The sequence below is a fragment of the Dermacentor albipictus genome, chromosome 8, assembly GCF_038994185.2.
Source record: "Dermacentor albipictus isolate Rhodes 1998 colony chromosome 8, USDA_Dalb.pri_finalv2, whole genome shotgun sequence".
NCBI classification, from domain to species: Eukaryota; Metazoa; Arthropoda; class Arachnida; order Ixodida; family Ixodidae; genus Dermacentor; species Dermacentor albipictus.
In genome coordinates this window covers 75,696,136-75,713,203 of record NC_091828.1, presented here as the reverse complement: position 1 = coordinate 75,713,203, position 17,068 = coordinate 75,696,136, and the positions used below count along the sequence as shown (strand labels likewise).

At 51.7% G+C, this 17,068-nt stretch overlaps 1 protein-coding gene across 3 annotated transcripts in view; it reads right to left on the bottom strand.

The window, feature by feature from the left end:
* The window catches only part of wake (wide awake), a 505,847-nt gene that overhangs the window by 62,505 nt on the left and 426,274 nt on the right, over positions 1-17,068 (bottom strand). The window contains exon 1 of one of the 3 annotated variants that reach the window (XM_065456347.1): positions 14,204-16,308. The exons of the other annotated variants lie outside the window; for them this stretch is intronic. Coding sequence (XP_065312419.1) covers positions 14,204-14,624 — 421 coding nt within the window. The 5' untranslated portion in view covers positions 14,625-16,308. Of the gene's footprint in view, positions 1-14,203; positions 16,309-17,068 lie in introns of those variants that run through there. 3 annotated transcript variants of the gene reach the window in all.

Below are 17,068 nucleotides of genomic sequence, written 5' to 3'. Positions count from 1 at the left end.
AGGAAAAAATACAAGGGTTCAGTAATTCTTTAAGGTGCGTTTATATGTACTAGGAGCACGAAAGTTTCCCCACATATTACACTTAACATTCTCACTATTTCCACTGAACTTGAAGTCGGTGTTCTGTGCGATTGCTTTAGGACTTTGGGAAATATAGCAAATAGCGGCAGTATGGCGCTCTGGAATGCTTGAATAAGTAACTTCATAAAAAAGTTGTCATTATAAGTTACAGAAATGAAACATTTGCCATTCGTCGCGCACGACACGCTTCCTCATCCAACGAAATATAAGCCCTACGCTTCGCATAGTTACCCAAGGAGACCGGAGCACAGCAACTACAAGCCATGTATAAAGTATAAGAATTCAGAGAACATCAGTACTGAGTAAGTATTTTTAAAGCAGGTAATCACCCTAAACACTTCAAACTGTCGGCAAATGCCACCCATAGAATGGACCCCGTATGTTCAAAATATGAAACTTCTGCCATTTAAGGTCAGCCCAAAGAAGAAATAAAAATTTTTTAACGGTTCATATAACGCTTCTACATGGTCCAAGAACGCGGATTTAGCTATGTTAATTTAAATCCTAATTGACAGAGACATTTGAAAATCTGTCAGCTTGTTCCACTTAACAATCCCCACACTTCCTCAATATATAGACTTTCTTAGTGACTTACTGTTTTTTTTTTTCGTAAACCCGCGAAAATCGTCATATAACGATTCTGAGCGGTCGCAGTCGCAATGGCAGCTTCGCTGTAGAAAACGCGCATGCTGTCAACTGTTTGCGCGCCCTGAACAAGCACCTCCACCTGTTATTGCAAACGCGCGCCAGGGCATCCAGTCCCGCAGTCACCGGATGCCTGGCACCTCCGGCCGGCTATAGAGACTCGGGTGTATTTCAGCAATGCGCGCGATTCGCGTATACGCGACGCCCTTTCAAGACGCATGACGCAAGAAGCGGCGGGAGAGCCATTGCACGCAGGGCCAGTCCCAAGCGTTGACCGCGCGGGCACACGGCGCTGAAAGCCTTTGGCGGCTGCGACCAGAGTAACCAGGTGCCCCCCTTCTCTCTCTGTAGACCACGTGGTTCCCAGCAAATGGGAGCCTATCGTAGAGCATGCGCCGAAACGCTATAGCGACGACGCCAGAGAGACTGCGCAGAGGCGCGCGATGTACCTGCGCGTAAACATGTTTTCATCGCTATACCATCAAGTTTACGATACGGACGCCGGTCACGTGTTCTAACGTATATAAAGCCCCGGTGGAATGTAGCCTGTCTCTTGGCATCTGTTTTGAGAACCGAGAAAACAGAAAAAAAAACACGAAAACATCCTGCGCGGTGCTAGTTACCGTACATGCCAACAACTACCGCCGGTATGCGACCGCTAATTGCTCGCGCGGAGATTGCATCACCCTGGGGACAGCAAGAAAAGCCGATCCTGTTTCCCTCGGCTGATGTAACTGTAGAAAACAAGAAGGAAAAAAGTAGACCTCCAAGAGAAAAAAAATGACTCGTGTAAAACACCGGAAAGCTAGCTATGGCGCCAGTCATCAGGACGCCTGCGAGCTCATATACTGTCGATGCCGCATTCTTCTCATAATTCCCGACGCAGCGGAAAGATGAGAAAGAAGCTAAACGGTTGGAAATACAGCGGCGCGCCGAGACGTTGACGCCGCTTGGCGGGAGAGTCCCCGCAGCTTCCCGTTTGGAAGCACGTCGCGACACCGCGACGTAGCAAGCGACAGTCGCCGGAGCAATATATTTCATCCGGAGAGGGACAGATAAGGGGGAGGGTTGCTGGCCAATGTACGCGCGTCGGATTAAGCGGCAGTCCTTCGGAAAAAAGTAAAAGCACCGCATGCGCGGGCGTGCGAATAACACTATGTGTGCCGCGGAGTTTCCGCGCCAGCGTCGCCACATTAGGTAACACCGCCCGATAGGGAGGGGGAGGGAGGGAAGAGAAAAGTAGAAGGCAGGGAGGTTTACCAGCATAACGTCCGGTTGGCTACCCTACACCGGGGGAATGGGAAAGGGGAAAGCACAGATCACAGGGAGAGAGAGGAGGGAAGGAAAGAAGGAAATTGCGGCGAGTTCGCTGACGCGTGTGGTCTTACAGAGATCGAATTAAAAGTCACAGATGGTCGCACAAACCCGTCGTAGTGAAACAGGTACACCTGGCGCTCGGTCGCGAGTGGGCGGTGTGTTTACGTGCCGGATTTTTTTTTTTTTTTTTTGCACCCTCGGCACGTTCAACTTGCGAAACTAGACGATCCTGGCTCTCAATCGCGTCCGCGATGTTTTTCCCTCCGCACGCGCGAGCGGCGACCGCTTAATGCTCGGCGCGCGTACGGATGATTTGGGCAGGGGGACCACGAATTCCGAGCAACTTCGACGTCACGCCTCCCGAAACGAAACGAACTCGCACGGCGCCAGCACATGCGGGCTCGCTGCCCTTGAATGTCTCGCTCTGTTTACGATTGCCCGCTCAAGCAACCGGGCTGGCGGCTCCCAATTTTTTTTTCTCGCGCGCCACGGAGGTTTCGAACTTGTTTGCGCCGCTGTTCCTCCGCAGATGGGCCTAATTTCGTTGGCAGGCGTATACCGAGCAACGTTATAGCTCTTCCCGATAACGAGCGAAAGCACGGAGAAACAAGCAGAGACATCGCCCGTTACACAGCCTGAGGTTGGTAATAGAACGAACAGCTCTACATTGCATCATCGCCGACTGTTTATCGTGTTTTGAGAAGTCGCCACTGTGCGTGTTGCCAGAACAAGTGGCTGCGATGCGTTTTCGTTCGCTGAGACGAGCCGAGCTCACCGGTAAGAGCGGTATTGTAACCGGAGTCACGAAGGTGTAGGCAAAATGAGGACGCAATTGTCCTACCCGGGTCATTGAGTATAGAAAGAGTGAACATTCCTTACGCCTTAAAATCCAGTGGTTTGTTCAACACCAACTACGGATCCTAAGAGCCGTAGCAAAAAATACTGTGCTAGGAAGCACTATCCATCACCTCGTCTCATAGGCGATGCTCAATCAATCCGTGAGTCGATCCCACCGCCCGTTGGGCACGTTCTACCACCAGCTTCGCGCAGTACAACACGAGACACGAATCAAGTCAACCAATAAAGAAGGACAAGCAGCCGTGCATTGCGAAAAAAGGAGAGGAGCTTGCCCATTGTGAGCCGCTAATGAATGCTTGATTCAGGGAGCGTCACGCCCGAAGTTATCCTCAAGTTTTCCTCAAGAAGTTATCCCCCAAGCGATTAGCTGTGGACAACGAGCGAGCACTTTCTCCCTCTTGCATAGTTCCTCATCGACAGAGGCAACCCGTTGCTTTCACTGCAATGCAGGGTAATAAACGCCGGCACGGAGTGTAGGCTCGTCGAGCCCATGCGGTAGCCGATGTGTGGCACACGGCCCGGACAGGCACACGTCTCGGGAACGTGGCATTGTCCTGGTCTGTCGCTTTGTCCTGTCGCCTTTCTTGTGTCTGTTGTTTTGCGCGAAACAAAGTATTCATGAATTAATACCCGGCTCTGGGTGCACCGCTGCAAGTGGTTGTTGTATAAAACGACTACGTTTACCGTGCTTTGTTCGAGCCACCGTCCATCTGTCCCACTGCTTGAACTCACGGCGGAAAAGCAGTTTCTCGGCGAGAATACGCCAGCGCTTCGCTAAATATGAGAACGGGCTGTCGGTTGCACGGATTACAGCGATCGCGATGCCTCGGCGTGGGAAGAAAAAAAAAAAGAAAAAGCTATAAAGATTTCGGGCGCGTTCATCCAAGGCGCCTGAATTCCGTGATACACGTCTACAAGTCGATGCGACTCATACGAAGGTAATCGATCCGCAAGAAAGCGTGGCTTGCTCGGTGAGACCCGAAGCCACTGTGACATGTAAAACCATACGCCATACATGTAAAAGACATTCCTTTGGTAGATACACATATAGGAGTGCAAAAACCACTCATGAACTAGATATCACATTCTCGCTAACCATATATATATATATATATATATATATATATATATATATATATATATATAAGACAAGCATGGTAAACGGGGCGAGTTAATACTGGTTCATAATTAACAACAGCGCAACAAACCCGCACAGAGGAACACACACTGAGAGAAGGATATCGTCGCTCGTGTCGAATCTTAGACAGGAGGGTTCAGTGGCGCCTCACACTGTCATTCTCCTCCTTCTCTGTGCGTGTTTCTTTTTCTTTCTCCTTTCCTTCTTCCTTGCACTTCTGTTAACTCGTCTAAAAAGGACATGCTGGCTCCGCTATCTCAAATAATCAGGATCGCATCAAAATTTTTTTTTTCTGACAAGAAAAATGATGCGCAAGGCCAGTCACGTTCGAAAGGCCATAAGCCTCGCTTTTCTTCTCTCGACGCTGGCGCCAGCCATATCTGCGCCGGGCCCCCAATCGCTCTATAAATCAGTTATTTATGAGTGCTGTCAGAAGGGCGCTCGGCAGAATACCTGTATACGGAGCGTGCCGCGACGCTGTTTTCAACGCTGGTGCGAGGTGCCAAGCGCTCGTGCTTCTTATCTTGTTTTCTCCCCTCGCTGCGCAACAAAATTCCTCACATTCTCTCCCCGCTAATCAATTAGAACCCAAGGCCCTCGAACGACCTTCGTTCAGCGACGCGGATTAGGCTTCGGCCGCTTTGCAAGCTGTCAGCTTTTCCTGCACACTCTGCAACACGAACTCTTCGGTACATTGCACCAAACACCTACGGGTCTTGTCTGTCAATCAAGAAACGAGAGCCCAATACGTGTATAGAATTAAAAAGACCAAGCTGTTCAGGTTCCGCCACTAATCCTTCTTTGAATCTGTTCAGCTTGCATTACGCCCAAAGGAATTAGTGGTGGACAACGGACGGGCCTTTTTATGGTTATCCTTCGTCGCTAGACGGCGCGATATATATGTAAATTTCCTTGGAAAAGTTATGCATAGCATTCAGTTGTATCTGAAGAGAAAGTCTACTTAAGTCGAGACCAAGTCAGTAGAGAGGTAAAAGGAGTTCTGCAACGATGTTTGTAAGGAATTTCGCTTGCAATAAAGATGTTTGCGTGGGGACTTCTCCAGGTAACTAAAAATAATAGAGGAAATGGGGGGGAGGGGGGATAAACAGTGATAATTTTTGCCTGACCGACCTCCATAACAGTGGCGGACCTGAGGTTTTTCATGGTGGCCACCAACATACTGATTAACTACCAAGTTGCTCACTAATCGACCTAATTATTGACCCTGGAGGGCGTGTTGTAAATGCAGAGTGGAACTCAGCTGCACACAAACGAAGTGGAACCAAACTCTGGTGTACAGGGTTGGTCCCATGCACTTCTTGGCGCACCGTCCTTTTCTATCCCTGGAAACGTGGTTCACATTTCGCAAGACCGAAAATGTGAAGTTTCCGAGAACCTGGCCTCATCGCTCATCGGCCCAGATACGCACAAGAGCTCTTCTCCAGTTTCTCAAAGCAACACACTCGCACGTAGACGATCTAAAAATCCTACCTTCTCTCTCTCTCTCGCTCCCTCTTTCTCCATAGCACGCCCCCCTCGACCGACGTGTAGCGACGGTAACTGGGAAAAAAGTCTGGTTAACCTCGCCAGCAACGACCAGCAACCAGCAGGAACTAGCGGTGCCTTTCCTGCTCTCTTCATCTGACAGACTTTCGGTATCTGCAGTTGACATGGTTGGTGTGTAGCGAAGCCAAACCTCCGTAGCCCTCCCCCACAGAACCACTCTTACGACGTGATTAAAACGGGCACCGAGGCAGCCGAAGGGAAAAGTATATTCTTACACCAGTGGGTTCCGGGTCAGCTGCATTTTTCTTTCATTTTGCGAGCAAAAAATGCAAGATGAATTACAAGGCTACGGGCATGCCGGAACTATCATTGCCGCTCTATCACCCAGTTGATTTATGCGTGCCGCCATTCCATTAATCCAAATTGTGCTTAGCGTGTCGCCGTATTTCCTGCTTTGGCACAGCGCCAGATCTGTGTCAGTGTCGCAACAGGGCGGCGCTGTAGTTCCCTCCTGGGATCTTAATGGAATCTTAACGGGGCGGGGCGTCCCCGTTAAGATTCCAGTCTGTGGAAGACACCGGACACGCGTGCACTATCAAGATGAATCCTTGGCTCTTTGCGTGCAGCCACAGCGTTTCCTACAATAATCGCTAGAGGGAAATTTGGCGCCAGTGTCTACGTGGGCTGCAAGTTAAGCCGGTACGGGGACTGTGGGTAAAGGTACGCGAAATTGCCTAAACTTCATCCTTACGGCTTCGAACGACTTTGTCACATTACAAATGGATCATTCTCAACAATGTATTGTGTCGTAAGTGAAGCAATTTGCAGGGATTATGCGTTCGCAGGTGTACTGACAGCCTTTGGTTGTTCAGAAAAAAAGTTAGAGGACTTCTCGGAAATTTCGAAATACAAAGCGCGACGAATAAAGCCACGGCAACGTCTGAAGCCGTAAACACGAACATTACACAAACTCCCATGGCAGCCGAACGATCACAGAGTCACGTGACTTTCTTGTAGTAATTTTAGAAGGAAAGTGCGCGCGCAGCTTGGCCTCTGAGATCGCTACGGCGCACCTATCTCAGGGGCTACGCGTGCCGCAACGCCAGTTAGTCGAAAGACCGCGGCCTAGAGTGATTTCCCACTGCCTGCAGCGACGAAAATTTTCCCGTGAACCACTGCGTGCGGCTCGTGGGAAAAGCTACGCTCGGAAACCGAATCCTCACTTTGCCCTCACACCGTGCCCGCGGTTCGAGAACGCGCATATACGAGCCGCCTCTTATCCCGCGGGCTCGGATTCCACAGCTTGCACGAGCGAAGAAAAAAAAAAGAGAGAGAGCGAGAGAGAGAGTGAGAGAGAGAGAGAGAGAAAGGAAAAGTGAAATCTCCTGTCGTGTCAAGGCGTAATTCTCGGGACGTCCGACGCAAAAAAAAAAAGGAAAAAGACAATGGTCGACGTCGTTTAACGGGAGTGACGCTGGTTCACTCGCCAGTTGCGCGGTCTTAGCGCTCCCTCTGACAATACGAGAGAGAAGGTTTGGGTCGTTTCGAAACGGCCATTCTCGAAAACGTCCAGCTCAGAACCACGCTCGAGCACGAGGTCGAGGGATCCAATCCCGGCCACGGCGGCCGCATTCCGATGGGGGCGAAATGCGAAAAAACCCGTGTGCTTAGATTTAGGTGCACGTTAAAGAACCCCAGGTGGTCGAAATTTCCGGAGTCCTCCACTACGGCGTGCCTCATAATCAGAAAGTGGTTTTGGCACGTAAAACCCCATAATTTTCAGAACCACGCTCACTGATGACTGCTATAGAGTCCCAGCGTGGAAAAATCGTGTATATATACAGCAAAGCTCTCGACGCTAGTCATCCCGCCGCGGACGCTGGCAGTCTTGATGCCTCGAGATAGCATCTATACGATGCCTTTATTGGCCAGTTTCCTGCTCCCGAATTCACTGCTGCGTCACGCCTGCCGTTTCCGGAATGTTACACTCCACGGTCGTGAGTCGCAGAACAATGTTTGCTACACCTGCACAAAAATACCCGAAAATGTGGACGGGAGAGGGGGGGGGGGGGGTGCTGTACAGGCACCGCCGTAGCCCAATTCGTAGAGCATCCGACGCGTCAAGCGGAGGTTGCGGGTTCGTTACCAGTCAAGCCGTTCACAGCGACTAAATCGGCAGCAGAACCACCGATGACAAAAGAGAGAGGGAGAGAGAGGAGCGGAAAGGACAAGAGAGAGCCTTCCAGGAACGTGTAAAAAGTGACATGCAGTTAACAGATCGACAGGCGTTAACAGCGGTTTAAAATCCTAGCGAACGACGAGATGACTTCCGGATTCGACGACTAGCTAGCGCGGCAGCGATAAGCCGCAGGCCATATTATATATATATATATATATATATATATATATATATATATATATATATATATATATATATATATATATATATATATATATATATATATATTGCCTGTCCTTAAACAGATGCGCTGGGAACTCATTTAAATGCAAGGCCGGGACCGCACGAGAACTATGCCGCGCACAAGTGGTTTCGGCACAGTGCAGTCGGCGGAGGCGCTCTTCTCAAAATCCGGTCACGCGCTCCCCCGCGCGCGCACACGCAGGGGGCGCGGGGGACCGCGAGCGAATCCCGCCGGGGACAGATGCCACTGTTCATGCAGGCAGGCAGCCCACTCCACGTACGGCGCGCGCTGGTTAAGCGGTTGGTTCCACGCGGAACCGAGGCTGCACACTAAACCCTCCTCCCCGTTCCCCGCCGCATCTATAGCTAGCCAGGCGTCGCGTCGTGAATTCACGATGACCGCAGATTCCTTTTTGTTTTACGTTCGTCCGCGCCGCCGGCGACCGACAGTCGGGCGCCGGAGGCGACTACACGTCGCACTGTTCTGAGGGCTAAGAAAAAAAAAAATGGTGTTTGAATACTAAGAGAAGCGAGCATATACCGATCGGCTCGCCAGTGCTGTCAGCAGCGTGAGAGCAAGCGGGACTCAAAAGAAGAACGCAAAAAAAAGAAAGCTTCGCAGTTGGCAAAGAAGAGGAGGACACTGAATTCGAATAACGGCACATTCCAGTGCACCCTTTCTTTGGCTTTTTTTCTATTCTCGCTTCGCGTTTTTTCTCTTTCTTTCTTTGTTGCGAAGGTATTCTCGTTTTGCCGAGTTGCATCCTCCTGGTTTTGCTCCCCGCATAGCCTCGGGCGGCGGGAAGAATGCGCCGAATGCGAAGAGGAAAAAAAAAACCCCATCGGCTGGCGACTTAATCTCGCGCGTCATCGGTCCCCAGTAATGCAACGGGCTAGAAATTCCGGAATACGATGTGCGCCGAGATCGTTGTCTTGCTGGTCATGCATGTAAGTGCGTGCCAGAGGAGCGACGAGCGAGACAAACGGGGCACGCCCCAACCACGTTCCCCCCTCCCCCGGCTCCGATGTATAAGGCCTGGGAATAACGTTATCGAGTAGGGACGACGACGAAGATAAAGAAGTGCGGGGAGAAATCACCCTCGTTAGTGCGTACCTCGCTCTGTACATAGAGAAATACGACGATAAAGAACAGAATAACGAGAGAAATACGACAGAAATCGCGGCAAGATACAACGAAGCACAACGATATGCAACGAGGTTTCATGTTGTATATGATAACACACTTTAGGGTGATCGACAATACGAGTACGGGCATTGTATGCTGCAGTTCATATGTGAAGGGGCCAGACATGCAGGACACACACATAATTCAGCCCTCTGTTAAACAGAACGCCTAATTAGCATTAAGCCATCGATTGCAGCGGGATATGCGCTGAAGGGCTGTGGATTACTTTTCATAAGCATAAACTTTACCTAATGCACAATATCGGCCATGTTTCCTGGGCACAGTCGAAGCAATGTTGCAATTAAAATGCATTTATTGTCGCTTGCGTGTTCCCCTCGAGCAGAGTGAACCATATCTGTATCCTTACTGTCATGAGGTGGCGAAATACGCAGATATATAATAGCAAAAGAAGTGCAAAACTAGCGATGTCGTGAATCGGAAACCGCACCTTTTTTTTCGTTTATTTATGGAAGCAGGGCGAGCTCGTACGAAACTTCGCCATGTGTGCGCGTCGCGAAAGTTCTTCCGTTCGATCGTTCGAGCACAGGCGTCATTACGTCTCTGCTGACAGGCATGGCACACAACGCTAGCAAAAGCGCGAGCTTGAATAGCGTTGCAGAGTCAAGGTCGATTCAGCACGGGGGAAACGCAATCAAGTTCGGCGAGCAGTGCGTGCTCGTAGTTAGCGAGACGCATTATCTTTTCGTTTTAATGCGCAGAACATGCGCGTACGAAACGACAAAAAATCGCTGTGGCTTAGGTAAGGTTAAGCCCAGGATGCGAAGCATACTGGCCTTTATTTTAGTTGTTGAACTACTGTTTAGCCTGGTGAACTGCTGTTGCTTGGCTATATTTGGTTCGGCTAGACGAAGAAACCAATCATGCGTTACTCTGCTTCGCCTTCAAGAGTGGAACGTGACAGCGTTCCCGTCGACCCGCCAAGGGGTGTAAGACAATGCGCTACAGGGCAGCGACTACGCGCCCCGCATTGGACGCGGTGAGCGTCGAGCAAAGCAGCGTTCGGCGCGGCAACGAAATGTGCGCCTGAGCAAGAGACGCACGCCTTAGAAACAGCTCGTTTCTAAGGCAACACCGCATTCACTAGAGGCGCTTTTGTACCGCTTTGAAGCATCGTACTCGTGGCTCAGCGGTAGCGTCTCCGTCCCACACTCCGGAGACCCTGGTTCGATTCCCACCCAGCCCGTCTTGCAAGAGTTGAGCCAAAGCCACTTCTCCTCTGTCGTGACGTCACAGTGTCACGTGGTTTCATGGCGACACCGCCGCGCCTGAGGAGCTGGGTTGAGCTCTCGTAATATGCTTCGCATAAAAAAAAGATGCTTCGCAGAGCGAGTTGGCATTCCACTATTGAGGTAAGCAGCCCGAAAAAAAAAATGGCTGTGGCTTAGCTAAGGTTAAGCCCAGGATGCGAAGCATACTAGCCTTTATATTATTTGTTGAACCACTATTTAGCCTGGTGAACTGCTGTTGCTTAGCTATATTTGGTTCGGCTAGACGAAGAAATAACTCATGCGTTACTCTGCTTCGCCTTCAAGAGTGGAACGCGACAGCGTTCCCATCGACCCGCCAAGGGGTGTAAGACAATGGGCTACAGCGCAGCGACTACGCGCCCTGCATTGGACGCGGTGAGCGTCGAGCAACGCAGCGTTCGGCGCGGCAACGAAATGTGCGCCTGAGCAAGCGACGCACGCCTGAGCCTTAGAAACAGCTCGTTTCTAAGGCAACTCCGCATTCACTAGAGGCGCTTTTGTACCGCATTGATGCATCGTACTCGTGGCTCAGTGGTAGCATCTCCGTCTCACACTCCGGAGACCCTGGTTCGATTCCCACCCAGCCCATCTTGCAAGAGTTGAGCCAAAGCCACCTGGAAAATCAGTCTCTGTAGCACGCCGCAACCTTCGCTTCTCATTCCAACGAGCAGCTCTATCTCCAGGAGACATCTCACCTCGTGAGTGTCTAGCAGAGGCAAGCGCAGCTGCTTATATACCGCCGCGACGCCGCGAGCGACGGCGCGAGCTGGAGCACCGTTTCTCCTCTGTCGTGACGTCACGGTGTCACGTGGTATTGAAGGCGACACCGCCGCGCCTGAGGAGCTGGGTTGAGCTCTCGTAATATGCTTCGCATAAAATGCTTCATGCGAAGGAAAGAAAGACGGACACATCTCTGAAAAAGTATATGGTACGGCAAGCAAAAAATTACATTCTGGGGTTGTTGAAGTGCCCGAACAACGATCTCGTTATGAGGCACACCTTAGTGAGGGACTCCAGAATAATTTTGACCACCCGGAGTTTTTTAACCTGGACCTCAATATAAATAGTAAATAGGTACACGGATGGGTTTCGCATTTCGCTCCTATCGAAACGCGACTGCGCTGGCCAGGATCGAACCCACAAACTCGAGCTTAGCAGGGTCACACCGTAGCCACTATAGGTTACGATGGCAGATGGCCCGCCAAGAAGCTTTCCTGTCTTGCAGTGTTCTTATTCCTTTTCGCGCTGCTTGTCTCAAGCAAAAATATATAATTAAACAAAAATAGAGGATGACATGTTCTGATAGTCAAATTGAAGTACAATGGTTCCATGTGGTTACACTCGTTGCACAAAATAGCACGCTGACATTTAGAGGTATAACTTTGGCTCCCGTGACCCTTCGAGGCTTTCAGCGAAGAAGTTTGCACGCAAAGTGGCAACCATTGCATAAGATCGCGCGCCTTCTGGCATTTTTTGCGCTGCAGGTTGAATTTCGACATCGCACGCGTAGTTGCCGGAGTGGGGACGTCAACGCGGCTCTGTACTTCTCAGTTAATGCTCTGTGGGATGCCTAAAACGCGGTTTACCGACTACGTTTCTCAGGGCTTCGTTAAGTTAGGTTAAGACTTGCTTGGTTAAGTAGATTTGTGCGGTCCATTCAGTGTTCTCCCAGCAAATATGTAATTGTTTGGTTGTGTTGTCGACTGCTTACATTGAAACTGTTTCACGTCTCGTCACTCTATTCAGTCGCTTTCGTAATGCCGCGCTCAAGATGTATTGTATTAGAGAACAAAGAAACTGCAACCGAAATTCATTTTAAAACCCGACGTTCCGGAGCGAAAGCAGCTCCTTCAGGAGTGAAATGGCCTGAGGCGTAGCAATGCTTACAGGTTTGTTTTTTTTTAAGCTCTTTTGAGAGGCGCGCAGAGACTTTTCGCAGCCCTTGGGAGTGCACGGCGGGAAGGAACAGTTGTTCCCAACCGGGGAGATCCCTGCCTAAATGTTCACGTTTAGGATCTCAGGCCCTCCGCAATGCCTGCGCGAGCTCACCGCGGCTTTCCTCCCCCTTCCCTCCGTCTAACTCATCTTTCTATTCCCTCTCTCCCGTCCCCCAGAGCAGGGTAGCCAACCAGACGCATTTCTGGTCAACATCCCTGCCTTCTCTCTTTACTTCCTCCTACTCCTCTTGGAACATTTTACTCCGTCAGTCGTAGCAAGTGGACGCAAGCTCGAACTGCTCGCCTAGCTTTCTTTCTTTCCTTTAAATGCATAAGTGTTTCTACGCTTGCCAAACGAGGAAACTGTTCGTCCCTCTGTCCTTCCCGCAAGACGACCGCTTTCAAGATGGCGCCCGCAGCAGAGAACGGATTCACCTTCGTGCTGGCTCTCGCTTCAACGCCAACGAAGCGGTGAGAACATGGTGCCTCACGGAGCTCTCAGCACATGCCGCACACTGACGCTTTCGCAGACCGCTTTCAACATACGGGCCCGCGGGTCTCACTTCAATGCTAAGTAAGCGGCGAGAGCACAGCGTATGAAGCTATCAGCTGTCGGCACTCTTCGTCAGCATCACCGATCGCTTTCAAGGCACGGTCCACGCGGCGGCGCCCCCAACCGTGTACGTTTGGTCACGGTTCATAACGGTTCGACGCGGATGGACGGATGGATAAGGCGCTAAACAGCGATAACGATTATAATGATCGGAACATCAGCGAACCTGGCGCCGCCAGCTTCAGTAGCTTACTTGCGTCATCAATGCTCCTTGCGGGGCCCGTCCGCATTAGTTCGTGTCGCCACATCGCTGTCGTTTGTACTCACCGGATGACGTTTCATAACGTTTTTAATCACTTGGCTGCGTGGAGATGAACAAGTAGCACAATGCTTACACATACTTAGGAAACTCCCAGAGGCGTTTCTGCGCGATTTTTATCTCTCTATCTCTTTCTTTCGAGACCTCTTGATCAACGACGATTGCGTTGCACCACAAGAATTAGATTTAAAAGATGAACTAAAAATAAAAAGAAATAGCAGGCCCAGAGACACAAGAATTCAGGAAGCTTGAACACTATTGCTAACTTATTCGAGATTGAGAAATCTATACCGCAACGTGTTCAGTAAAGCACTGATTACGTATGTGGCATAAATCACTCTTGAAAATTTGTGTACCTCAGCACGGAGTGTGTAGGAGTTGCGTCCTTGACTCGCGAAGGCGATATGGTCACGCAGGTTCACGATGAATGGCGGTTCGTTTCAATCGAGCCGAAAAGTCAGAAAGTTACACCAAACGTCATATAACGCCTTTAGTAACGCCTACGTAAACCGGAAATATTCGTGATAGATACCACATTATTATAGCGGCAGTGACCGACTTGTCATCGCATTTTTTAACAGCACGTCCCACCAAATCCACATTATCGATGCCAGCGTAACGAAGTCCAGTGCATGAAAAATGATCGTTAACAAAGTTCTCCCATTATTTCCGCATTTAGCCGCTGGTGGACTGAAACAATGCTCGGCCATGCCCGAACACACATGCCCTCCAAATGCAACCTAATTTCCTAATCTCGTTGTTCCGTCTATGCCGCGCGCCACACAACCACACAATACATTGCCCAAACCTTCGCATGCATTCTATTAGCCCAAGAGACCGCAGGTCCCCTGTTCCAAGCGTAGACCTGTTAAACATATTTATCCCAATGTACACAGCGGGATATATAGTCGACTTGGGTTCGTCGTCTAATACACCCCGAACGCCAGTCGCAAACGTCAAACTGTCGACTCACGGTAAGGAGGCGACGGCTGCTCGTCCAGTTCGTCGTCGGTGGATCCGAGAGAGTGGTCGCTGGACTCGCTGACCAGGCCGTTGCCATTAGACACACGTTTGGCCGGCGACAGTGACTTGGCCCTGTGGCCGGGCGCGTAGCTGAACGCCGAGCCGTGCCACGGTTCGGGCTCGGGGCTCTCGCTCCCCGACAGACGCGGCTCGGGCGTCAGGCTTCGGCAGAAGGCCTTGCCCCTGCGGACCACCTTGTTGAGCACGACGACCGAGGCCTCGGATCCGCGCCGGGCCCAGCGGGACGCTCGCTTGGACGCCTGCGTCGGGGCGTCCACTATGATTCGCACGGGACCCTTGCCCACGGGCCACAGCGGGTAGGAGACGCAAGGTGGGCCGGACTTGCGACGCCTGAACGGTTTGTCCATCATGGTGGTGTTGGGATGGTGGTATCCGATCTTCAAAATGCGAGGATTCCTCTTTGGAGCTGCACGCAACTTTCTGTGCGTTTGCGAGTGGTAGAGCAGCCTTTCGAGAAGGCTTAATTGAGAATGAGGGTTGCTCTTTTCGTGCGCGATTAAAGTAAGAAAATGTAGTTGACGCCTCTTGCAGGATTCCGGTCGTTTTCACACGTGCACATCCTATGAGGGCATTCAGAAGACGTCTTTCTAGCAATTTCGCGTACGCGAGTGGTAGTTCTAAACTACACAACACGAGCACGGGGGCAGTGCTTAGAGAAGGTATCACAGGTTACTTTGGTAGCACGCTCGCGTTAGTTATTTGGCCCATTAGTTATTTGGCACCGTTGTTTGAGTCCAGCTCGGCATGGCATTGCTTGACGTTTTGCAAGATCTCTGCAGTCACTTCCCTCTGTGCAAGAGAGAGAGGTTGCTCAGAAATGGCGGGTTTGTAGTCTAGCGAACTCTTCCAGAATCATAGCTGGCAACATAATCGAAAACTCTAAGCTGCAGAGAATATGGAGAGCGAAAAAATATGTCTTTGGTGACGAGGCAAGAAAACAGACGCTGAATAAATAACCAAGAGCGGTGACGTTAAACGGCTCCCAAACTCACGCGTCAACGTACACTCTGAGCGTTGCGTCCACAGCCCGACACCCGTGCGACGCGAATAAGACATAACAAGTACAACGAAGCGTCAGCATTCAGTAAAATGTTCTCGGCTCAATGGACGTGGCGGCGACATGTCCAGACGTAACATCAGTTGTCACCTGGAGTAGAGGCGCACGACACAGCATGAATGATTCACAGCGCTAGAGGTAGTAAAGGGTGTGCTCGAACACATCTTGAAGCAGGTCTTCAATCCAACCCTTCTGTGAAGTGAACCTTTCGCGTAATCCACACGGCGACACGCGGTCTTGGCAGTATTACGGGAGTCCGGCACTACAATTTCGACACCGCGATGTAATCTTTGAACATCCAGGACGACGCGTAGGCGGGAAACGACGCAGCGTCAGCGGTCGAGTGAGTTGTACGGTGGGCCGGATGCAAGTGCAGTGGCTCGCCTAGGCTCCTGCGTGCTTGCGAGTCTGCTCGAAGCGACGACTTCGTCGAGAAGCAACCGACGGCGAAGCAGCAGAAGCCCCTCCTCTTTTGGCTGCAGTCAGCGCTCCGCGCCGCATCAATCAAGTCATCATCATCCGGGGGACGACCTTTCTTCCAGATGTCATCGCGCGTGCACACACACACACACAGACACGGCAGGACGCGTAGAAGATACACACCCGCGTCGCCTGCGAGCACTTTCCGAAAAACAGGCACTCGGGAAACAAGAACCGCGCAGTCGCGCTGACAACGCTGTCGCCACCGTTGTCCCAGAATGGCGTAGCGGAACGCTTCACCCACACACGCAGACGGTAAGTCGCGCACGCTAAACTCGATCTTCCCGCGCAATTTCCTCCTCGTTACTTCGCTCGCCGGTTGAGCTGGACGGGACGGTAGCGGATCCCGCGGGGAGAAGCACGTTCGCGCGCTCCAACGTACGGCCGCACTTTGCGAACAGGCAGCCGTCGAAGCAGAGGCCAGACGGCCGGTGGTCTGGACGGAGCCGGCGAGCAACCTTGTCCTTCGAGGGGGAAAGACTTTCGGAAAGACTTGTCTCCATCTCCGCCGCTTCCCCCCCCCCCTCTTCCACTCTCGCCCCCCTTTTCGCGTTTCTCAAAAGACGCACGTTTTGCGAAGAGATCCGCCGCCGTGGCGGGGGCCGGGGGGCGAGGGGGAAGAAGCCGGGAGGACGAGGAGGGCGCGAAAGACAGCAAACAAACCCCCTTCCTCCTCCGCCGCGTACGGTCGCGACGTGGGGCGAAGCGATGACGCCTTCCACTTGTTCGGCCGCCTTCGGCTGCCGCTGCTGCACGGCCCGGGCCACGCCGCGTCGCCCGGGCGCGATAGCGTCGGCCGCGCGCGAGAAGACCTTTTCCACGCGCCGCACTCTCCGGCCGCCGCCGGCTGGAGGTGAGAGGCCGCCGCCCCTCTTATCTCTTTAACACTGCTCGCGCCCGGCAACGCAGAAATGGCAGGAGAACGCGACCTTTCCCCTCCTCTCTCTCTTTGCTCAAGGGTTGTGCCGCCTCCGCCGTCCAGAACGAGGCGGAAAGAAAAAAAATACAGGAGGAGAGAGAGAGAAAGAAAGAAGGAAACACGGTGCGGCTGCTCTGCACTGAAGTCTGGTCGTCACGCACGCCACCCACAGCTTCGGGGCACTGACGTGTTTCGTCGACGCCCTGGCGGTGCCGAACACGCAACGTGGTCCACGCGAGTGACCGCGCTGAGACGTCCGTTCGGAGAGCGCTTTGCGCCGACACCGCACTCTGAGAGGCGTTAAGTGTTGCAAGACCATTCACGAAAGCACCCTATGT